Source organism: Microcaecilia unicolor, chromosome 5 (assembly GCF_901765095.1).
Source record: "Microcaecilia unicolor chromosome 5, aMicUni1.1, whole genome shotgun sequence".
NCBI lineage: Eukaryota > Metazoa > Chordata > Amphibia > Gymnophiona > Siphonopidae > Microcaecilia > Microcaecilia unicolor.
The window spans coordinates 320,272,896-320,297,311 of record NC_044035.1 but is presented as its reverse complement, the minus strand read 5'-3'; the positions used below and the strand labels follow the sequence as shown (position 1 = coordinate 320,297,311).

Sequence of the window (24,416 nt, the reverse complement as noted above, 5' to 3'; positions counted from 1 at the left end):
TGCGTTAGTTCTAATAATCTTTTGCTATTGTTTTCAATTGTGTTCGCTTGCTATTGTTTCGGGTGCCCTAAACGGCAGCAAGCTCCGCCTACTGGTATCAGCTGACATGGAGTGGATAGGATCCCCCCCCCCCCCCGTGTTCATCCAACGTCTTTGACGTGCAGCGTCTCAATCTAACTTATTTGGTTTGTCTGCATGTGGAGGTCGCCAGCCACAGGCATGCGCCGTGCGATCAGGTGATCTCTGACGCTTCTTGTCTGCGTATGTGTGTCTATGTTATTCTAACCTCCTTGTAGGAGTCTCGCTCTCCACTCCTGCATCAAAGTAGGCGCTAGGCAGAGAGCAAGTACAGCTGCGCTGAATGAATTATTGAAGCGAGGAGGAAGCGGTACTTGGACGTCTCGAAGAAGCCAGCGACCAGGATAGGTAGGTCGTTAGCTTGTATACAAGAAGTTCTGTCATGCGGTACCGGAGAAGGAAAGCTGCGGGATTGTTGATGGGCAACCTGTGGTATGAGTTTGATGGTAAGGGGTGGGTGTTTGAGAGAAAGATGCTGGATCGCGGACAGGAAGGAGACGTGCTAGACCGAGGAGAGAGGGGGAAGATAGTAGACCACGGGGAGGAGAGTCCGGTCCCCTGGTGGGTGTGAGGAGGGGTACCCGGAGTGTGAGGGCAGTGGCCGAATGCGTCTTACTTACTACTACTACTACTATTTAGCATTTCTATAGCGCTACAAGGCATACGCAGCGCTGTACCTTTGTAGTGAGTGAAACTAAGCGTAGAGGTGTTTATTCTAAATACCAAAACTAGAGTCGATTGGGTAGCTTTAGCTTATTATATATAGGGGTATCTGCTGGTGAATTTTGGTTTTAAAACTGGTGTGCTTCTATTTCTTCCCCCCGCCCAGTGGTTGAGTGGGCATATGGTCAGTGCAGATGTTAAATTCCATACACTTGCAGTTCTGGGAATGAGACTGTTTTCCTTTTGTCTCATCCGTGGGACTATATGTCTTAATTAAAAATTCTGTTCCGCGAGTGGTAGGGTAGGGTTAAGATATGTTAAGCGAGGTCAGTATATCCCTGCTTAACATCACGCCCAGTATACTGCCAGATAGTTACCAAACTGGATTTCGCTTAGGGATGTGGTGCATTTCTAAGCTCTACTTGCCTAACATTTATTTATTATGATGATTTGTGTTAAAGGGGGTGATTGTATTTTTCATTTAAAAATCCTGTTAGCTGAACTGTCACGGCTCAAATTTCCATAAGAGATAATGGAAGCTTGTGAAAACACTCATTATTTAAAACTCTTTCACATACAGACTATAAAATTTGTTCGTATGTAGTTGTGGTCTCTTAACCTTGAGGCTATTAGTACAATACAAAACAAGTTTTTCTTTTTGAAGTACTGTTTAAAAGAAAGCTGTTTTTTGTAAAAATGAATGTTGTAGTATTTTGTATTGTTTAAATTAGGTCCTTCTTCAGAAAACTTGTTGAACACCTAAGTGGGCATAAAGTGCTCATTAAGTAAGTACTTATGAACTACCATTACTTGAATGGTAATGTACCAACATTTTTTAATCATGTGAAACCAGACTTATGCCTTGGACAGAGGCAGTAGCTGTAATGGGAGCCACAGCTTTAGGGGCATAATGTTTCTTTGCCATCCTTCAAGTGAAGGAGCTTTTTGTACCTGTGGATCAAAGGAAATGAAAAAGGACCACCAAAAGTTCCAGCCCTATTTTTTTTCCTAAACCTATTCTGAGGGATACAGGAAGCAGATAGGTTTATTGTGAGATCTAGGAATCTGTTCAGATTTACTTTATGGGTGTAGTTCAACGTACTTCCTTGCCTATTATTAGGAACATGTTTAAGGGAAAAAGAGAAGGTAAATTAATATCCTCCTTTTAGCGGTATATAAGAGTAGCAAACTAGTGCATATGTTAAATGAGCTCCTTTTAATCTAAAACAGGAAAGGAACCTGATACAGAGCAGAAAGCTGGAGAGTTACTTTAGCCAGAAATGATTTGCTTTCAAAAAAACAGCTGCAATTTGGATAAAATTAATTGTTGGATGTAAACAGTGGATTAGGCAAATTTTTGGAGATAAACAGTGGAGTAGTCAAACTATATAGCAAGTGTTACTCTTGGGGTGGGTGGGTAGAGGGGCAGGGTGGGAGTATAACAGGTGGTGCAGCCAGGAATATTCCCAGTATTATTCTGCCTCCAGCAGATGAGTGCAGCAAGATTTCTTTGATGAACAGGCCTTTCTCCCCAAAGTACAGACTCAGCCTGCAGCCCTTGAGGTTGAGCCTTGGCATTGCTCCCAAGAACTGGTCCAAAGACCTCCCTCTGGTCGAGTGTAGAGGTGTCTTTCCTTCTGGGGTCCCAATCTCTAGGCCACATGCTTTGCTTGTGATGCCTATTGGTGGTGACTATAAAGGGTCTCGTCTGGCAGTATTCCCCACCCCCAAATCCCACTTCATCTCCTGGGATACCCCCCCTACCCCCACCCCAGCAGATTTAAAAAAGTTGCATGGTATACTTTATTCCGTCAGCTTTGCCTGCTTTAAGTTTACAAATAAAAAAAGAAAACAGAGTGTTTGTAATTGGATATCATTTGGTAATTCCATTGATCAGGCAGGCAGAAAAGGGCAGGCCTGTGCTAGGTTCCGAGGCTGCTTTTAATTATTTTCTAATCAGTGGGGCAGCTAAGGCAGATACTGTGAGGCACATGGGAGCTGGCACATTAGTAGCGTGACTGACTCCTACTACTCTTTCCACTATTAAGTAGTAGTTTTTAAAACAAATTGTAGAAATATTTCTTCATTTAACCAGTAATGGAATTCATTGCCAGAGAATGTGGTAAAAACAGTTGGCTTAGCATGGTTTAAAAAAAAGTTTGGATAATTTCCTAAAAGAAAAGTCCATTAAGTCATTATTAAGATGGACTTCGGAAAATCCACTGCATATTCTAGGATAAGCAGCATAAAATCTGTTTTGCTGTTCTAGGATTCTTGCCAGGTGCTTGTGACCTGGATTGGCCACTGTTGGAAACAGCATACTGGGCTTGATGGACCTTCGGTCTGTCCCAGTATGGCAATGCTTATGTGCTTGTGTAAGTTAAGAATTTCAGATTGTAAGAACATAAGAATGGCCATATACTGGGTCAGACTGATGGTCTATCTAACCCAGTATCCTGGTTCCAGTAGTGGTCAATCTGGGCTACAAGTGCCTAGCAGAAATCCAAATAGTAAAAACATTCCATGCTACCAATCCCAGGGCAAGCAGTGACTTTTCCATATCTGTCTCAATAGCAGACTATGGACTTTTCCTTCAGGAATTTGTCCAAATCTTTTTTTTAAACCAGATATGCTAACCGCTGTTACCACATTCTCTGGCAACGAGTTCCAGAGCTTAACTATTCTTTGAGTGAAAAAATAGTTCCTCCTATTTTATTTCAAAGATTTTTTTAAAATTAATTTTTGCAATAGTAAATACAATACGCATATAAAAAAATCTATAACATTAACAGGTACAAAAGAGAAAATACAATAACAATTGCAATGTAATGCAGTGACTGTACAGCTGGATAAAATAAGATAATGATAATAAAAGATTAATGGTGATGTTTACATAAAATGTCAAAGGGTGACTATAGTTTCTTAAATGGTGAAGATGCCGAGCCTTCAGAGCCACAGGTTCTTCATAATTCCTGATGGCACAAAGATGATTCCACCATTCATGAACACTGAGGCTCTTGTTTTTTCCAGTGAAGAGCAATAATACGAGAGGCCAATGCCGCCATTATGTCAAAATGTTTATGAAAGGGTTCTGAGAGTAACAAGCTGGAGTAGCAGAGTGTAGGATGAAAGTGTTTTATAGGAGATATTGAAGGAAAAAAATCTATTGATAAGGTTTTAGAAAATTTATTCCATATCTCCACCCAGTAGCTGTTAACACAAGGGCAGTAAAATATTAAATATGGAAAAGAGCCGTCTGGAGCTGAGGAAGATCAACATGAGGATGAAAGATGACTCCTGGTAAATTTTGCTATTTTAGTTGAAGTTCAGCACGTATTGTGCATAATTAAAAAAAAAAATAAAAAAAAAAGAGAAAAAGAAAAGAGGATTGCAAAATTCCAGCAGTTAAATTTTCCTTTTCATAGATATTTTCCACTTTGGTACAAGGATTGGACTAACAGTCATGTAGTTGAAGTTTTTGAGGCTTTTTTTTGTTGCCCAAGCACAGTGATTTACACAAAGAAGAAAGGTCTGAGTGAGACAGAGGAAGACAAGATGATAGAGGAATTTGGTAGACATTCATGCAATTGAGACCATTGGTTCTGTTGGTGAAGGGGTATACCATATTGTAGTGGTTTCCAGACCTGATCCTGGAGGTACCCCAGCCAGTCATGTTTTCAGGATACCCACAATGAATGTTCATGAGAGCAATTTCCTTGCATTTTCTCCACTGTATGCAAATCTATCTCATGCATGTTCATTGTGGATATGCTGAAAACCTGACTGGCTGGAGTGCCTCCAAGGCCAGGTTTGGGAACCACTGCCATATTGTGTGTTCAGGTCCTCTAAGCACCATAGCTTAGAGATGAGCTGAGACAATGACCAGATACCAGTATCGCGTCATATGGGCCAATCAAGAGGGGAACTGTTAATTTTTATGTGGGAGTTATTTCAAAGGGAGGCTTCTTGAAGAGAGGCGCTGGAGACCTTGAGAGTGTTGCTGCATTCTTTTAGGGGAGAGACAGTGGCGCTTATTAATCTAAGGCTTTCAGGAAAGGTGTATCTATCCATAGAAAGAGGGAGAGGGTACAGATGAGCTAGGTATTTTTCAAAAGAGAGCCACTTTGGGGGGTGGGGGGGTCAGGTAAATCTGAATTTTGATACTAAAGAATAGCTTGAGATATTATAAAAGCTAAATGATAGGATTTGTAATCTGGAAGGTGTATACCACCACTAAACTTATTCATTTTACATTTTTGCAGTGGGGGGGTCAGGTAAATCTGAATTTTGATACTAAAGAATAGCTTGAGATATTATAAAAGCTAAATGGTAGGATTTGTAATCTGGAAACTTATTCATTTTACATTTTTGCAGTGGGGGTTTATTATACCATAGAAACTTAAAAATATTTCCATGTAGTTTCATTGAGTGTTTCTGGTGTTTGTACTTTTGAAAGAGTGAAAAATTGATTCACTTTTATTCGTTCTACTCCTCTCAAGATTTTTGTAGACCTCAATCATATCCCCTCTCAGCTGTCTCTTTTCCCTTCTGAAAATCTAATCCTGTGTCTATAGTCAAAGTGGCTGCCGCAGCTTCCAGCACCAGTCTCAAGAAATTGCTGCTGGAGATTGTAGCAGCTATTTTGAGATTGGGAGCAGCACGGGTAAGAGCGGACTGCCCCTGGAAATCAAAACACTGTTCTTGTGCAGGGTGGTTTAGCTTTCAAGGAGCTTCATGAAAGAAAGGTGGAGCAGCAGTTCGTACTCAGCTTTCCACAAGTGCTGCTAGGGTGCAGATGCTGTTTTACTAGTTGCATGGCCAAGTCTATGCTGCATTGGTTCCACCAACTGCCTGAAGCCCCTGGGGTCAGGGGATAGTTTATTTGGTAGGTGTCCTGTAAGATCTCACGCACCTTACTACAGCTATGGCAGTGAGCCAGAGGTGGCCCTGGCTTCTCCACTGAGACTTCTCAGCTGGTTGCTCCTTCAGTTTCAGTTGCCCTAGGTGAGGATTTGATTAAGAACCTGGGAGAATCTTGGCCTCTCCATTGGCCTGAGCTCAGCCAGACGGGCTCCTGGTGATCCCTGTTGGTTAAAGGCGGTGCAAGAGGGGCCTCAAAAGGACAGGGGATGCAGGGTCCTCCATTGTAGCGGGGGTTGGGCAGGGCTACCCAATGGGCATATGTTAGACTCTCTCAAGGGCTCGCATAGAATGCAGGTGGTCTTCAGCTACCAGTGGCCCACCTCACCTTGGATCAATGGGTCCTAGAAATGGTTGTGCCCAATGCTTTTGTTCTTCCTTGTGGCTCAGAGGTACAATGATAGGTGATTGTGCTCCCATTGCATCACCTCCTGTTCTGCCTATGGCGCAGGGGATGGTATGTAACTCTGTTTGTTTTGTGATCCAAGACACCACTCCCCCTCGTGAAATCTGTGCCGTTGCAAGATCTTTAATTTGGCTCAATTATCTTTGCAGGTTGTCCTTGTGTCAACAACGGCCCTGCCTTTACTGATGCCTGCCCCTGAGGAGTGGCTGTGGGCCCTGTTACAAGAGGCAGAGTGTATCTTGGTTTGGTGTGACACCGAGGCAGCAAGAGTGTCATTGGCTGTGGTACTGCCCCAGCTGATCCTGGAGGTCCATGCCTTGCCCAGTTAGCCATTTCTCGATGCTGGTGTTAGAAGCAGTAGTACTCCTTTTCAGCCCATCAGAAGAGGATGCTCCCCTGGAGTCCAGGAGGAGACCCATTCCTTGGCGCTTTTGCCCAGAATCTGGACATGAGTCCAGTGGTTTGAGATGGGCACAGACTCAACTCTCTTATGAGTATTTTTCTATGTTTGATGTGGAGCCAGAGGACCTCTCTCCCGAGGGATCATTTGGTATACCATCAGACCTTTCCCCCACCCTAGGAAAGGAGCAAAATCTTCAGAGGAGCTCTCTTTTTAAAAGAGATCACTGAGTTCATTCTATTTAATTTGGAAATCAAGAACGTGCCCAGGGCTGGTATGTTTGACATCTTGACTGTCACCCTTCTCAAGGAAGCTGTGACAGTGCCCGTGCAGAGAAGAAATTGGGAGACCCCCCTCCCTTTGTGCAGCCTATTCCTTGAAAGGCGAACGCTGTTTCCTTGTCATCAGCAGCAGATGAATCCATTAACTGATGGGTTGTATCTGCCTACCAGCAGATAGAGATAGAGAACACTGGAAAACCATAGTGCCTCTTGGACGGCTAGCCCCCAACTGCCTTCGGTATTTCTCTATCTCCCAGCAGGTGTGGACGTAGCTTGATCAGCTCCTGGATTTCAGACTGCCTGGGGTGGCTCCTGTGCTTTGCCAGTTGAGCAGGGGTGTTGTGGCTGGTGGTGCCCACTTTAAAGGCATATAGGTTCACCCTTTCCCTGCCTCCAACTTTCCTCTCAGCGTTAAAAAAAAAAAAAAGAGCGCGCTTTTACTTCGTGGCTGTTCTGAGGCTTTTTCCAGTGATCCTGGTTCTGTGGAGCTTGACTGGAGCTCGTTGACTCGGTCTTCTGAGGTGAGAGTGGTGCCCAGCTCCTCCGGGGATGTCCCACGGACGTCGTTCTGATCGGGGTAAGTTTAGGCGCGAAGCCGCCATTTTATTGCTATATTCCCGTCCTGTGAAAAAACAGACGATGGCTGCTGAAGGAGTTAAGCGCTGCTCCTGTTGTGGTGACTAAAGTAAAGAAAATTACCAAGTTAAGAACCTAATTTTCCCTTTGTACATCCTGTAGTTCATTTTCTGTGATGTGTGCTTTGGTCTAAGCTCCCAATCAGTTCCCCCCCCAATGTCATGGGACCTGAACATCATCCTCATCCAGCTGATGAAAGCTTCTTTTGAGCCACTTGCCATCTAGACATGGAAGGTTTTTGTTCTTGGGAGCAGTCACTTCAGCAAACAGTTGGTGAGCTTCAGGCCCTAGTAGCTGATCCATGTAGCACAAAAGATTGGTTCTCTGCATCATTCCTAAGTTCCATCCTAAGGTAGTGTTGGAATTCCATCTTAATCAGTCAGTTGTTCTGCCAGCATTTTTCACCAAACCTCATGCCTATCCTGGTGAAAGCACTCTGCACTTCTTGAACCGCAAACGAGGCTTGGCCTTCTATCTGCAGCGGACTAAAACACCATAGATAGTCCTCCCAGCTTTTTGTTTCTTATGCTTCATGTGCCCCGTGCTTTATCCAATTGGCTAGCAGGTTGCATCTCTTTCACTTATGCCCAGACTGGGCGTTCTCTTGAGGATCATGTCACGACTCAAATGTCAACCATGGCTGCGTCGGTAACCCAGTTAATGTCAGCTTCCATTGAGGAGATCTGTAAAGCTACAACGTGGTCTTCAGTCCATACATTTACATTTCGCTATTTCCTTGAACAAGCTTCCCAGTTCAATATTCGGTTTGGTCAAATTCCACACACTTTTACTGTGTGAGGGCCTTTTTTCTTCTGTTTTTTGTCAAACAGTTTGACAAAAAACAGAAGAAAAAAGGCCCTCACACAGTAAAAGTCAAGCAAACACAGCAAAGGTGACACCAGCAAAGAAAATGGAGCTAGATGTGTGAATCATACAAAGATTTTATTGAACTCGACATGAATCGTGTTTTGGCCACAGTAGCCTGCCTCAGCAAAATGCATGTGTTCAACACTCTAGTTCTCGAATATAGCATCAGATTTCAATACACTTTGAAACATGCAGTGCTGCTGCTGCTCAAGCTATTATAACTGCTAATTCGCTTGTGAATCAACAAGCGAATTAGCAGTTCTGTTTGCACCCGCACAACCAGGTTGTATGCAAGTGTTAGTTTAATTGATTGCTGATTGGTCTTGCCTGTTGCAAGTCCCTGTTGCCGTGGTTTGTTATTTTAGGTGAGCCTGGTAGCTAGGGGTTGCCAACTGTGGTAAATGCTGTCCTGCTTGTTCTCCGAGAAAGCAAAATTACTCACTTGTAGCAGATGTTCTGCAAGGACAGCAGGACATAAATTACCACAGACCCTCCCCCTCCCTAGGAGTTGTATTGTCTAAACTTTTGTACTCGGACTGCTGGTCCTGTGCAAATGAGGTGGGCAGGAAGGGCACAGTAGGGGCTTCCCAAAGCTTCTGGAAAAGTCATAACATTGGTTAGCATCTGTGCTGGGTTCTGTCAGATGGTGTCACCCAGCTGTGGTGATGTATATCTTGATGTCCTCAGAACACCTGCTATAGGTGAGTAACTTCGCTTTACCACACCAAGACATTTCTCATTGGGTGTCATTCAGTGTCTGAAGAATGCTTCTTTCTAGTTTTTCCTTGCATGCAAATAGTTTATCAAAATGGGATATTACTGGCTCAGCAAGCATTTGTCAGCATGGGCAATAAATGGCACAATTGTCTTCATTGTTTGTAATACTTTACCTCTTTTCCTTGCAGGAAATTCTCTGCTTTGCAGTGTCTGAAGTTCATATGGCTATGTATGATGAAGACATCTTGAAAAACCCTTTCTACCTAGCAATTCAAAAGCGACGTCCTGATCTTTGTAATAAAGTTGCAGAGGTTCATGGCATTGTAAGTAAAAAGATATTAGACTGAATTTGCCCTTCTTTTGGTCTTGCTTAAAATGGCAAGTAATGTTCCAGTAATAAAGTTTTCCTTAATTGTAGTAGATGTGTCGCTTGGTGATACTGTCTCTTGTCATGTCTGGGTCATATGCAATAAAAGCCCTAATTTACCAAAAATCATATCAGAATTGCCATCTCTTGAGTAGTGCTTCTCTGTTTAAGATGTAATTCTTTTATGCTATTGGTACATCTGGTTCTAATTGAATTAGAAGCTGAAAGGAGTATGAGGAAACTGCGGGCCAAAAGAAATGAGGGTAAAGATGTCCTTCCTTGCAGTATTATGTGGCCATAAATTTGCGTGCTATTACTTTTGATCATTGGGGCTTTAATTCCCCTTGCTGTTCCATCGGTAATTTTTAGCACTGCTTGTAACAGAACAGTGGAATTTGATCATTGGCTTGTGAGTGCTTAGCTGACTGCTTTATTCTGCAAAAGAACTGATGACCTGACCACGAAGGAGTTCATCTGGTTTGAGTTGGGAAGTACAGAGACAGCAAAATGCTTCAGTGTTTTGCATGGTTTAAAAAATGTGCTCTACAGCATGCCTTCTCAATTGCTGGGCAAATGCTTTGGAATAAACTGCAATTAACTGTTTGAGTTCAGGATCTAATGAAAATTTATAAACAGTTGAAAATTCAATTGTTTAGGGAGGTCTTTAGAAATTTTGTTTGGAAAAAGCACATAAGAGCACTTTTCTGTATCAGGTTCAGTGATGTGGAATTTGTTGCTGATGTAGAGGATGGGATTCGATATACTGCCTTTTTGTGGTTACAATCAAATTGGTTTACATATTATATACGTATACTTATTTTGTACATGGTACAATGGCAGGTTAAGTGACTTGCCCAGAGTCACAAGGAACTGCAGTGGGAATTGAACCCAGGGAACTCATGCCACTGCACTATGCGTTAGAGTTTCTATAGCTGCTCTTGGGGACATTGCATGGTTTCTGAAGAGGGTCATACATCTGCAGCCTCCCATTTGAGTAGCTTTTCCTCCTTTGGATTTGAGACCAACAAGGATTTGAATCTGGTATGCAGCGTGCTTTTTAGATCCTGAAGACAGTCTTTCTGGTGGCGATTGTTTCAGCCAGGAGAGTGTTGGAGCTTCAGGCTCTGTCCTGTTGGGATCTGTATCTCTCCTGAGAGAACTCTATATCCATCTGCACTGTTACACCTCATTCCTCCCAAAGGTGATTTTTTTCTTTCCATGTGAATTGTGAGGTCTGCTTGCCCTCCTTTTTGGGTCAGGGTTAAGACTCTAAGGCCAGGAGGTTCCACAAGCTAGATGTCTGTAAGAGTTCTGCTTCAGTACTTGCGGGAGATGAATGTCTTCCATCTCTCGGATCATTTGTTTGTCCTATTCTGTGGCCCCTGAAAGGGCAAGATGGCATCAAAGGCTTCCATTGCACGCTGGATAAAGGTGGCCATTGAGGCCACCTATATGTGCAGGAACAAATAGTTGCCTTCTGACCTGTGAGTGCACTCTACTTGTGCTCAGATGACATCTTGGGTGGAGGCCTGAGCGGTTTCACCAGAAGATACCTAGAGCAGTGATCTGGTTGTTGCTTCATTCCTATGTAAAGTATTACTGACTGGATGTGCTTGCCAGAGCCTGGACAGACTCTGGCAGAACTATCATTCAGGGGGCCTTATCTTTCTCTCTCTCCTTTTTTTTTTTTTTTTTTCTTTTTCCTTGGGTGCATTCTAATCGTATATAGGATGGTGCAGCTGGATGGTAAAAGGTGACATTTAGTCATACCTGTTAATTTCCTTTCCTTTAGTCCTCTGTACCACCCTTTGACCCTCTATGGAAGACTTATGTTCAAGGGACTTATTTAGTTTTCTGCTTCTCTCTAGTAGTGCTCTAAAAAATATTTTGTTTGTGGATTTTAATTATGGCTGTCGTAGTTTAATGAGGTATTGGTGTGATATTTGGGACTCTCTGCTGCTTTGGCAGAGGCATACTGAAGTTTTCCACAGAACCCCAGCCCTCATACAGGTGATGTCACTAGGGGAAAAATCAGTGTCTACCTCCATCTGCTAGTAGGAAGTGGATACAACCCAATCGTGCACTATGTTGCAACAGGACTAAAGGAAATTTAACAGATATGACTAAATTTCACTTTGTCAAAGCAGCATTATAAAGTCTCACATACCCTCCTACCTTACTTGGGGTTCTATGACAGTTAAGCTATACAAAAACTGAAGAGGCCCCACCTGATAATGCAACATGAGAAGGGATACATATGCTCAGATTTAAAGCATCTAAAATATTAAGCTAGAAGAAACTTTTTTTTTTTTCCCTGTGTGTGTTCTGTCTGGTTTAAAACAGGAGCTCAGTAAAGTAAAGCAGGAATTGGGTGCATTTAAAGCAGCTTCTAGGACTGCACAGAATCGTACCAAATCCTCACCACTGCCTCAAGGATAAAACCACCTAAGAATAGACAGTTCATGGTAAGCTCAGGCAGACTTTGTGACACAGAAGCATCCGCCCTCACTCCTTTGCCCCTACAGAATTCTTTTGCTCCATTACAGCACTGTGATGATCCTGAAAATAGAACTGAGGCGGAAGAAAAAGCAATGAAGGTGGAACAAAAAGATATGAAGGTACCCAAAGAGAAAAGACACCCCCAAATCACTAATGTTGAAACTCATACCAGGAAACTGTTGCTACTAGGGGATTCCATTATCAGAGGCATTAACTTTGAAACACAGTTCAAGGGGCCATGCAAAGTGAAATGCTTTCCAGGCTCTTCAGCTACCAGGAGTACGAAGCAAATAATCTCTATAATCAGAGAAGAAACTAAGGAGTCAAACACTGATGTTGTTATCCACCTGGGAACAAATGACTTGTCCAGTAATACCCCACTTGCCACGCAGAGAGCTTTTCAGTAGCTGGGAGAGGGGTTAAAACCTTTTGATACAAACAATAGCTTTCTCTAAAGTACTACCTACCTTTGGAAAGGGAGAGAAAAGATTGCAAAGTACTGAGAATTTCAATAGCTGGCTCAAAGCCTGGTGTCGCCAAGAAGGATTTAGGTACATAGGAGGATGGGATAATACATGGAAAAACAAAAGACTATACTGTAACGATGGGCTGCATCTCACTGTGGCAGGAAAAAAAATCCTTGGGGAGAAATTCAGACAATATGTTTCTAGGCATTTAAACTAGAAAGTGGGGGGTGGCATGTGGAGGCAGTTCACTTCAAGTGGTCACCTCCAGCTAAAGACAAGATTAGTCACTAGAAAAAGCAATGAAAACAACAATCTTAGCAAATCACTTCTTAACAACACAGCAGGAAGTGAGACTAAACAAGAAACTAAACGGAAGAAAAAAATTCCACGGAAATGTAGATGGAAAGCGATGACCACAAATGCTCGCAGTCTAAGCAATAAAGTTCATGACCTTCAAGCCCTGATGTTGGAGGCAGACTTAGACGATGTTGCAATCAGAGACATGGCTCAATGGTTGCAAAAGGATAGAGATGGTCGTAAAGGTGGAGGAGTAGCTCTGATGTGAGAAATGATATCGCGGTGACTGAAATGACAGAGACCTGGGGAAAGGAGGAAGCAATATGGACCACCTTAAAAAGAGATGATGGAACCTCTGTCCATGTGGTTGTTGTCTACAGACCTCCGACACAATTGGAGGAACTAGATAAAGATCTGATCGCAGATATTCAAAAGTTTGGAAAGAAGAGAGAAGTGCTGTTGCTGGGAGATTTCAATCTGCCGGATGTAGATTGGAAGGTTCCATCTGCGGAATCGGAAAGAAGTAGAGAGATCATGGATGCTTTCCAAAGTGCTCTGCTCAGACAAATGGTGTCGGAACCCATGAGGGAGGGAGCGACGCTGGATCTGGTGCTCACAAATGGGGGTAGTGTGTCAAATGTCCGAGTGGGTGCCCACCTGGGCAGCAGTGAGCATCAAACAGTTTGGTTTGATATGACAGCTGAAGTGGAGGGTGGCCACTCAGAACTCAAAGTCCTGGATTTCAAGCATAGCAAATGGTTAAGCTGACCCTGAATTTGATATGTCTTAGCTTAACCATGTGAACATGGAGTTGGAGTAGGTAGTAAAACCTTGGTTGAGTTGCTTTTATTAGGGTGGAAACTGAATCTAGTACAAGTTTCATGCTGCTTAAAACCTCTTGCTTTCCAGAATATTCAGGAGATGTTTTTGATCTGTATATGTTGATTTGCATTGAGTGGATTGATTCCTATTCTCAGGCATGCTATTTCTTGCCTGACAAATATTTTCTTATTTAGGTATTGGTACCATGTAAGGAGAGCCTGCCAAGTAACTTCTATTCAACATGTCCATTTGATTCCTATGTTTTGAAACCTTTGGAAGGTGGTTTTCAGACGCTAAACGGAAAGGTAATAGTCCCGCTTTTAAAACACTTGATTGCTGACCCATGAGGTAAGAGAAGTTAACAAATTATCTTCCACATTTCATCAGGACAGTGTTTCAGAGGTGGTGGTTTGAGTTCATGAGATGTTTTGATCCTCATTATCAGATCCACGAAGTAAGAGTTTTTTCCTTAGTGTTGCATCAGACCAGTCCAGACAATTCGAGTTATGCTCTCTTGTCATGCTTTTTTTTTCTCCAGCAGGTGGTAGGTCAGCTATCCTGTGCATCCTGGTGTGGTCTGGTAGGAGTTTGATACTTCTGTTCATTTATTAAAAAACAAAACAAAACATTAATAAGGCTTCTATTGGTGCTGCTGTACTTTTTCACACCTAGGGGCTCCCAGGCCTCTTCCCCATCTGCCCCAATGAAGGGGTGGTGGTTTTCTGCCTCAGCCCTTTCCCTCAGCCAATAAGAGTCCTTGCCAGACAGAGAAAGATCCTGAAATCTCAGTCTCCAGCAGGTGGAAGGTGGTGAGTCCTTCAGTCTCATTCTTTTTCTATTCTCTATTGTTAATTTTTCTGGTGAAAGGTTCAGGTTATTACTGTGCATCTTAAAAAAAAAAAAAATAAATAAAACCTGCTTTGTAGGGGCTGAGGTCTGTGGGGGTCTCTGTTTGCCCCGGGGGTGCCACACAAAAAAAAAAAACAAACAAAAAAAAAAAATCTGGGCTTTGGGTCTGTGATGGTGCCTTGGGCCTAGCACACATGTGGCCTTTTCAGTCTGCCCTCTTGTCTCGTTGGAGCCCTGGTCTCTCAGGACTTTGATGACTGGTTGCCACTCCTGTACAATGCCAGGGTCAGTCTGAACTGCTGGGACAGTCCCAACCATCTCCATGGGAGTGGGCGGAGGAGGGGTTTGCTGGATTAACCACTGTAGGTGGTGGTTGCTGCCAATGTGAGTCTCATCGGGTGGGGAGCCCACTCGATCAGATGGCATGAGGGACTTGGTCTTCTCTATAAGCTTCCTGATCCATTAACTACCTAGAGACTTGGGCAGTGCTGGAGTTCCTTCCCCTGGTTGGGCAAGGTGATCTAAATGATGGTAGACAATGCTGCAGTGGTGGCCTATATCAGCAAAACAATGTGGCACAAGGAGTCATGTGGTAATCTTGGAAGCCATGCTCTTCTGTTGTTGAGCAGAAGTGTGTTTGGAGGCCCTTTCAGTGGTCCATATTGCGGGCAAAGACAATATCCTAGTGGAGTTTCACAGCTGTTTCCCCTTAAATCCAAGGGAGTGGGAGTTGGGCCAGAGGTCTTTAAGCTTGCATAGGACTGGTGAGGTCTGCCAGTGTTCAAACTGATGGCTACAAGCTACAGTGCCAAGGCAGAGTGGTTCTTTAGCAGCAGGAGGGAGCAGGTCTTGCAGGGGATAGATGCCCTCATACAGCCATGAACTGCAGAGGAGCTTCTGTGTGTCTTCCAACTGAGGCCTCTGATAGGGCCAGTTGTTGCACAGGATTACGACATCCTCACTTAGTACTTGGCTCCGTATTGGCTTAGCAGGCTGTGGTATGCGGACCAGGTGCATTTGTTGGTGACTGATCCACTCCCTCTGCCCAGAGGCCATGGCTCCTCCTACGGGGACTGGTGGAAATGGAACACCCAGATCCATTCTGGCTTCTGGTTTGGCCCTTGAGGTGGTGCTTGGTGAGGTGGGGATTCTCACTGTGGTTATTTCTACTTTGTTCAAGTCCTGCGATTCCTATATATCCTTGGTCTATGTGCAGGTGTAGAAGCTTTTGAGGACTGGTATGCCAGGAGGTCACTGACATCCTGGGCTTTTTACATCAATCTGGATCAGGCCTAGCACTGAGCTCTTTAGAGGTTCAGGTGGCTCTGCTTTCCAGCTTTCAAGGTGAGGTTATGGGATTCTCGCTGGTTGTGCACGGGGATGTGTCCTCTAGTTTGGCCCTTTTTCCCTCGTTGGATCTGAATTTGGGTCTCGCTGTGCTCTCCAGTCCACCTCTTGAACCGTTGGAGGTCTGCTTTAATAAGAACTTCTCTAAGCAGCCCCCTTAGATTCAAACTTATATAGAGAGGAAAGGTCCCACTTAACGTTTTTTGAGAAGTTCTGAGAGAAGAGGACATTTCTCTGGTAAGTGAACATTATTTTGGGAACTTAAATATTGGTGTTTAAAGGAGGAATTGTAGGTTATTGATAGAGAAAAAAGCAGCAAACTAATCTCCATACCATTTCCCCCTATGTTTTAAAACTTCTACTTTCTACCATCATTAATAGATATTCTCTAGCAGGCACAGCAGGGCCTAGTTCAGTCTTAAAGGGGGTGGGGTGGGGGAGAGAAGCAAGCATTATTAACTAGTTTCCATAGTGTACAACCTTTTTTCCTAGAAACTTTTTCTAGAGGTAGAAACAAACTTGGCAGGCAAAGAACATTAAAAAGGATAGTAGCAAGGCTCAAATTTTGTTCTAAAAGATAGTTATTTTCTGTTCTTTGGCTGCTGAAGAGGTAGCACTGCTACTGACCTGAATTAGGTGTTAAGTTGTGAGGAAGTAGAATATTTGCAAAGGTTATTAACGGCAATCTGATTACTGAGTTAGCTTGAACTTTCTGCCACAGCCTCTGGAAGGCACAGCAGGACCTAGTGTAGTCTTTAATCCCACCCACCCCTTGCACAGTTCTTCATTTATAGTTAGTTACTATTACTATTTATAGTTAGAATACTATTGAAATCAGGGCCACCGAGAGGGGGGGACAGGGGGGACAAAAGTCCCCGGGCCCGGGCCTCCAGGGGGGCCCGGCGCCGAGTCCGTGGGTGCTCGCCCCTCCGTGCGACTCCTAGGTCCCTCCCTCCCTCCGAATTGCAAAAGCGATCTTCTTCTTACTTCTTCGGCGGGGGTTACGGCGAGAGCAGCACGCAGACGCAGTGAAAAGCGTGCAGGCTCCCGCTTCAGCCTTCCCTCGTTGTCTTCTCTCAGCTTTGGTCCCGCCTGTGAGGGCGGGACCACAGACAACGAGGGAAGGCTGAAGCGGGAGCCTGCACGCTTTTCCCTGCGTTCTCTTCTGCATGCTGCTCTCGCCAACCCCCCAACGAAGTAAGAACAAGATCGCTTTTGCAATTCGGAGGGAGGGACGGAGGGGGGCCTTGGAATTCAGTCGGATGGACGAAGAAGAGGGGGGCCTTGGATCTGGGAGGGAGGGAGTTTAGTAGCGCTATAGAAATAAGCAGTAGTAGAAGGGCCTTGGATCTTGGAGGGAGGGGGTAGGCCTTGGATCTCAGAGGGGGGGGGAGAAAGAAGAGATTGCTGGACAAGAGGGCAGGGCAGGGGGAGAGAGAAGAGATCGCTGGACAAGAGGGCAGGGGGAGAGAGAAGAGATCGCTGGACAAGAGGGCAGGGGGGGAGAGAGAAGAGATTGCTGGGCAGGGCAGAGGGGAGAGGAGAACTGCTGAACATGGATGGATGATTGGAGGGGGCAGGGGAGAGAGGAAATTTACTGGATATGGTTGGATGGAGGAGAGGCCAGGAGAGAATGAGGAGTTGCTGGACATGGATAGATGGAGGGGAGGGAAGTCAGGAAGGAGATGCACATGGATGGAGGGAAGGGAAGAGAGGAGAAATGCTGAACATGGATGGCTGGAGTGGAGGGCAGGGAAGAGAGAAGAAATTATGGACAAGGATGAAGGGAAGGAAAGACAAAGGAAGGAGATGCACACAGATGGAGGGAAAAGGAAGAGAAGAGAAATGCTGGATATGGATGGAGGGGAGGGAAGACAGGAAATACATGTACATGGATGGAGGGGAGGAGAGTGAGGAGAAATGCTCAATTTAAGGGCTGGATCGGAACACTTTCAGGACAGATGCCGAAACTTGAGGAAGGATAGGGACAGGGTTACAGATGGTAGACAGGACGCATAAGGACACAGGAGGATGGTGAGAGAAAAAATATCAAATGGAAAGAAGACACTGCATAAAACAGAAGATGGGACCAAAGCAAATAGAAAAACTATGATCAGACATCAAAGGTAGAAAAAAGTATTTTATTCAGAATTTATTAATTGGAATATGTCAGCTTTTGGAAATGTGTATCTGTGATATTTTTCATGCAAGTTTCAATTTTTCTAGTATTGCTGCATGCTGAGTCTGACTTCTTGAGGTAACTTTCTAGTTCAGTATTTTGCCTTCATATTTTTTTATTTCTAGTTCCTTGTGTCATATCTGTTGCCATGTGTTTTTCATGTGTGATCAAGGTACAGTATTCTGCTAGTGTGTAGTATTTGCAGCCCTTTTTGTTTTGTTTTTCATTAGGTTGTGTACTGGTGTTTTAGAGCCCGGTGTAATTATAGTGCAGCCTTTCTACGCATAAGGTTGTAGTTCGTCCTGTCCTTGGAATTAGTGCTGTTGTGCAAAAACCCACTCATAACCTTACCAAACCATAACAGCATAAGTTTGTGTATAGTGTTTTGCAGTGGAGAGATTGTGTTTTGGGCTTTACTGAGGTGGCACCAAAACATCAGAAAAGGTGTAGAGCCTAAATCATGACACACTACCTCTTGAAGGATCTACATATAGTGCAAGGGCCCGGCAGTGGGGGGGGGGGGGGGGCCCAGGGGCGGCCTTGTCCCGGGCCCGGCCCAGTCTCTCGGCGGCCCTGATTGAAATGGGACATTTAGGGAATCCCAGTAGAGATGTTTCAACAGGGCTGAAAGTAAGCCAAGTGTAATTAACAAGAGAGCAGGATAAAGGATGCACATATCCCCTTCAACTTCTAAGCAGATTGTAGATCCAAGGAAAAAAACCCACAATTTGAATTGACTGTATATAAATGCTAGAAACCTAAAAAATAAGATGGGAGAGTTAAAGTATATAGCACTAAATGATAAGGTAGCTATAATAGGCATCTCAGAGACTTCGTGGAAAGAGGACAGTCAATGGGACACTGTTAACAGGGTACAAATTGTATCGCAGTGATAGGATCAAACTGGAGGGGGGTTGCGCTATATGTTAAAGAGGGAATTGAGACAAAATAAACATTAAACAGATAGCAGCTTTGAATCATTATGGATGTTGTATTGCATGTTTATATTCTGTTTTTAACCCAAAGGATGCAAGGCGGATTACAAAAAGATAACTTTTCAAATAGAAGGAATTTACAACATCTTCATACTAAAGACTAATAAGAAATAATCAGCTACAAATTCATACAAATTCCACAGTGTAGTAGTGGGTTACAGCTATTAGTTCAAGCCTTGGCAAAAATCAAAGCAAAGTTCATGCTGTATTGAAGCAACAGCACTGCTCATTTGTGTTCTGGATCTTAAGAAACTGTACACCAAGCTCTGTGGCAAGTCTTATTCCTACATTCCTAATGAAGGTTTGTAGGCCTGTTCTCTGGCTTTTTAGGTGGGATGCCGTTTTAATGTTTTACCAGAGGTGGGCCCAGATAACAAATCATTGGGTGCTTGAGGTCATTCATAACGGCTGTGCTTTAGAGTTTGCATGTGTCTTCTAGAGGAGTTTCTGGAATCACTGTGTCAGTCTCATCTAAAACAGCTGCCAGACAAGTGCTGGATCGATTGTACAGTTAAGTGGTGCTTCCGGTCCCACCGCACGAGAAGGGAACAGGCTGTTATTCAATTTGTTTTGTTGTCACTTGAATCCACTCCTTTGCAGGATATTACTCTTAAAAACAGTTTTCTGATGGTCATCTGGTCAGCAAGAAGGTTTTTGGAGCTCCAAGCCTTGTCTTCTTGTGAATTTATCTTGTTTTTTAGTAGAGAGAGAGGACAGAGTCAGCCTGACACTTTCTCCTTAAATTGGTTTTGCCTTTTCACCTGAATCTATCCTGTCAGTTTTTCTAGACCAGAGGTTTTCAACATAGTCCTCAAGGCACACCTAGTCATTTGGGTTTTCAGGATATCCTCAACAATCTGGGTGTGTCCCAAAGACTGGGTGGAAAACCCTTATTCTAGATGTTGAAAGGACATAATTCCTCTCATCTTCATAGGTTATATTTTGGATAGGTGCTGCATGCCTACATCAAGAAGGCGAAGGTATTGAGAATGTTGGACAGACTATTTGTGCTTTTTGGAGGCGCTCATAAGGGAGATGTGTCTAAGGCAGCAGTGGCTAGATGGATTAAAGAGGCAGTAATGTCTGGATATATTCTTTGATGTTGTCTAGTACTGGAAATTCTTAAAGCTTATTCTAGAGGTCAGTCTGCATCTTGGGTTGAACATACCCTGATTCTACCTCATGAAATTTGTAAAGTGGCAGCACGGGTATCATCGTATTTTTCAGAGTTCTGGCTGTATGGCTTATGATGTCCCTCCCTATCAGGTCACTGCTTTTGTTATGTTCAAGTGTCTGGTCTAGTCTGGTGGGATGATGAGGAAGGATGAACTAGATTTACCTGCTAATTGTCTTTGAGTCCCTCCAGACCAGTCCAGAACCCACTCTTGTCACACCAGAATTTGTGGAGTGTGAAGTAGGGTAAGCTTGCAGGGATGGTTTTCTTGTCTTCATCAGTATAGCTAGCAGAAGTTCTTATGTAAGTTTGGTTTGTTTGTTGTTGGTTTTTTTTTTTTTAATTATCTGTTGATTTTCCTTATGTCTTGGGGAATTATTGTTTCTTTGCTTCTTTATTGTGATAAATACTAACTGGCCAAGGGGCTGCACAGGATTCTTAAAGAATAATGACGTAACTTGTTAGTTCTAAGTCTCCACCTGCTGGCAGGAGAGGATAATCTAAACATCTGGACTGGTTTGGAGGGACTTGTGGAAAGAAAATTATCAGGTAAGATCTTCATTCTATCTTGGCTTTCTTTACAACTTTTAGGCAATAATTATGTGGTATGCATATGTAAAGGAATTAATGAAGGAATTAAATTGTCTTGGTACAATAGGATCAATTTAAAAGGGAAAAAATCCGTTCTGACCCTTAATTTCCATATATCCAAGTGGACTAACACAGCAATCAGAATTCTCTGCACTTGATAACACCCAACAATCATGTTCTTATGCAGGGTTTAAAAACAAGTAGCATCTAGTTAGGAACTCTGGGATTTTGAGGTACCAGTAGTTAAGGTGATGGATGGCAGTTTTCTCTGTGCTGCTTATGAATTTTCAAATTTATAGCATCACTAGCCGTTGAGCCCGTTAAAACGGGCTATTGGGTCGCCGCTGCCCCCCCCCCCCCCCCCCCGAGTTCGCCGCTGCCGGTACCCCCGGCCCCTCTCTTCGCTATTCAACTTACATCTCTGGAGCAGGCAAATCAGCTGAGCTCCTGTCGGCCTTCCTTCTCTGCCTGTGTCCCGCCCTCGTGTGACGTAACGTCGGCGAGGGTGGGACACAGGCAGGGAAGGAAGGCCAACGGCAGCTCAGCTGATCTGTCTGCTGCGGAGATGTAAGTTGAATAGCGAAGAGACGGGCTGGATGGAGGGGTGGCGGCAGCGGCGACTCCGGAGGGGGGGCACCAGTAGCGGCAACCTCAGGCGGGGAGCGGTGGAGACCTCGGCGGTTCCCTCCCCTTTGCGCAGTTTTCCTCTCTGTCCCGCCCCCGTCATCACGTATTGACGCGCGGGCGGGACAGAGAGGGAAGTCTCTACTGCGCATTTGCGAGTGAGTACGGTCACTCACCGTTTATATGTTTGATACTTGATGATTTAGTTAAAATTGCATTTTACTGAGTTGCAAGCCATGAGCTCGGCTGTATTCACAGAGAGCTGCAGGATTACAACTCCTAGTGGTGAAAACCTTTCCCTACAAGGAAAGCACTCTGGAATTTTGAGTTTCCAGTGGCTAAGATGATGGATGTAGTGCTGCCAACTAGATCCAGATTTGCCTGACACGGTTGACCTAATCCTGGGCTCACCCTAATGCATGCAGGGACTTTGTAGCCTTGCTTTTGTTAGGGAATCCAATGGGGAAATCGGAACCACAAGTCCCTGTGTGCAATGAGGTAAGCCCCAGGACTGGATCAACCCTGACGGGCGAGTCTGGGTCTAGTTGGCAACCCTAAGTGGATGGCAGTTTTCTCTATGCAAATTCTGTAGAGGTTAAGTATAGAGGAAAGCAATAAACAAAACTCCTAGTGAGGGGCATGGAAAGAGTGAATGAGACTCCAGCGAAACAGTAAATGAGGGTTCATGGTATGGGACCATAATAAAATCCATCCCTTGAAATCTGGTCAGTGGCGTCTAATTGATATTGTCATACTAGATTCAATTTTACTCTTGCCAAGAATTCACGTCATGTTCTTTACCCACTTGTTAACCACCTGAAGATTTTTTCCTACTGTTTTAGTAGACCCTCTGTCATACTGTTCCTATCTTGGTCACTGCAGCAAAAATCCTGAGATGGGGAGATGTGCTTGAGGCAGTGGCGTAGGAAGGGGAGGGAGGGGCAGTCCGCCCCGGGTGCACGCGCTCAGGGGGTGCCGGCCCCGCTGGTTCCCTGCTCCCTCTGCCCCGGAACAGGTTACTTCCTGTTCCGGGGCAGAGAGAGCAGGGAACCAGCGGGGCCGACGCAGCTCCGAGTGACGTGCACTCGGGGCGGATCGGCCCTCCCGCAGGTAAGAATGCAGTCCGGGGTGGGGGGGGGGGGGGGGGGGGTTTTCGCGGTCTGGAGGGGGGGTGCGCCGCAGGGGGAGGGTTGTGCCGTGCTGCACCCGGGGGGGGGGGGTGCGCAGAGGGCGACCCTGCCCCGGGGTGCCATTAGCCCTCGCTACGGCACTGGCTTGAGGGCTTCTTCTACTGTCCTCTTCTATAGGTCTAAATCTGGTCGCCAGGTATCGCCATTAACAATTGCCATGACTTTTCCCCTGTATCCTTGGCTATCTCCTGCAGAAAACCTGATCTGGGAACTGAACCAGAGACATACATAGCAGACAGCACTGCTACTGAGGCTCATTCTCTTTTTGATGAGGGGGATTCTAATACATATATCTGTATATCTATATATAAAATATGGAATATAAGGACATATTCAGACCTTTTGTCCTAAACATTATCTCAGGTATAAATGATAGAATGGTTTCAGAAGGTTTTATTTAAACAGAGTGTGACAAGTATATATTTTTTTAAATTATTTTTAGGAGATTCTTATACAAGGCAACTTGCTTAAATTAGGTACTGGTTTTGATTTTAAATGCTCAGTACCTGTCCTTTTTGAAGAAACATTCTACAATGAAAAGGAAGAAAGCTTCAGCATATTGTGTATAGCTCGCCCTTTGGAAAAAGATGAAAGTTCCGGTATGTAACATTGGGTGACAGATTTTCAAATTATATTGGTGTTTTTATGTAAGAAGTTGCAGAATTGAGTAGAGGCCATTGAAATACAGAATTCCACTGGATTTTCTGCCCTAACTTTTTCTCTCAACATTAGGAAATGATTTACGATTATAGGTGGGGCTTCTCTGCTCCTGAAGAATGAGACAGGTGAGATTTTTCAGAATATCCATAAAATATATTTGTGATGTATTTGTGCACATGTAGTCTAACAGATTGGGTAATTTTTGTTTGTATATTTGTTTATCCTGAAAACCAGGCATGTTTGTGGTACCAGCTGTCTAGAGTTTCCTGTCTTTGGATTGGACTACAAATAGATTGTTTTTATTCCTTGACACAGGACTTACACTGAAAATCGCATTTGATTTATTATTTTTTTTTTAATTATCCAAGTGTACTATCCAGCTTATAATCGAAAGACAAAAACACCTATATTGCGACCCAAATCGGGAGATGGGCGTCTTTTTCCCGTGGGTGCCCAAATCGGTATAATGGAAAGCCGATTTTGGGCGTTTTCAACTGCACTCCGTCGCGGATGCGGGGAAGTTGATGGGGGCATGTCAGAGGTGTGGTGAAGGCGGATCTGGGGCGTGGTTATCGGCTGAAGAGAGATGGGCGCCTTTCGCCGATAATGGAAAAAAAGTATGCGTTTGTAGCTAGAATTTAGGGCACTTTTCCTGGACCCTGTTTTTTCACGAATAAGGCCCCCAAAAGTGCCCTAAATGACCAGATTACCCCCAGAGGGAATCGGGGATGACCTCCCCTGACTCCCCCAGTGGTCACTAACCCCCTCCCACCACAAAAAATAATGTTTCACAACTTTTTATTTTCACCCTCAAATGTCATACCCACCTACCTGGCAGCAGTATGCAGGTCCCTGGAGCAGTTGTTAGGGGGTGCAGTGGACTTCAGGCAGGTGGACCCAGGCCCATCCCCCCCTACCTGTTACAATTGTGCTGCTTAATGCTTAGTCGTCCAACCCCCCCCCCCAAACCCACTGTACCCACATGTAGGTGCCCCCCCTTCACCCCTTAGGGCTATAGTAATGGTGTAGTGTTGTGGGCAGTGGGTTTTGAGGGGGATTTGGGGGGCTCAACACACAAGGGAAGGGTGCTATGCACCTGGGAGCTCTTTTACCTTTTTTTTGTTTTTGTAAAAGTGCCCCATAGGGTGCCCGGTTGGTGTCCTGGCATGTGAGGGGGACCAGTGCACTACGAATCCTGGCCCCTCCCACGAACAAATGCCTTGGATTTATTCGTTTTTGAGCTGGGCGCTTTCATTTTCCATTATCGCTGAAAAACAAAAACGCCCAGCTCACACATTGTCGAATAAAACATGGACGTCTATTTTTTTCGAAAATACGGTTCGGTCCGCCCTTCACGGACCCGTTCTCGGAGATAAACGCCCATGGA

General features: G+C 44.4%; 1 protein-coding gene across 1 annotated transcript in view; it reads left to right on the top strand.

The window, feature by feature from the left end:
• The first annotated feature begins 207 nt into the window (after positions 1-207).
• Positions 208-24,416, top strand: part of ANKRD27 (ankyrin repeat domain 27) — a 133,332-nt gene continuing 109,123 nt past the window's right edge. Inside the window, 4 exon segments of the mRNA XM_030204404.1 lie at positions 208-426; positions 9,157-9,291; positions 13,615-13,725; positions 22,812-22,968. Of these exon segments, the coding sequence (XP_030060264.1) occupies positions 9,190-9,291; positions 13,615-13,725; positions 22,812-22,968 (370 nt within the window). The 5' untranslated portion in view covers positions 208-426; positions 9,157-9,189.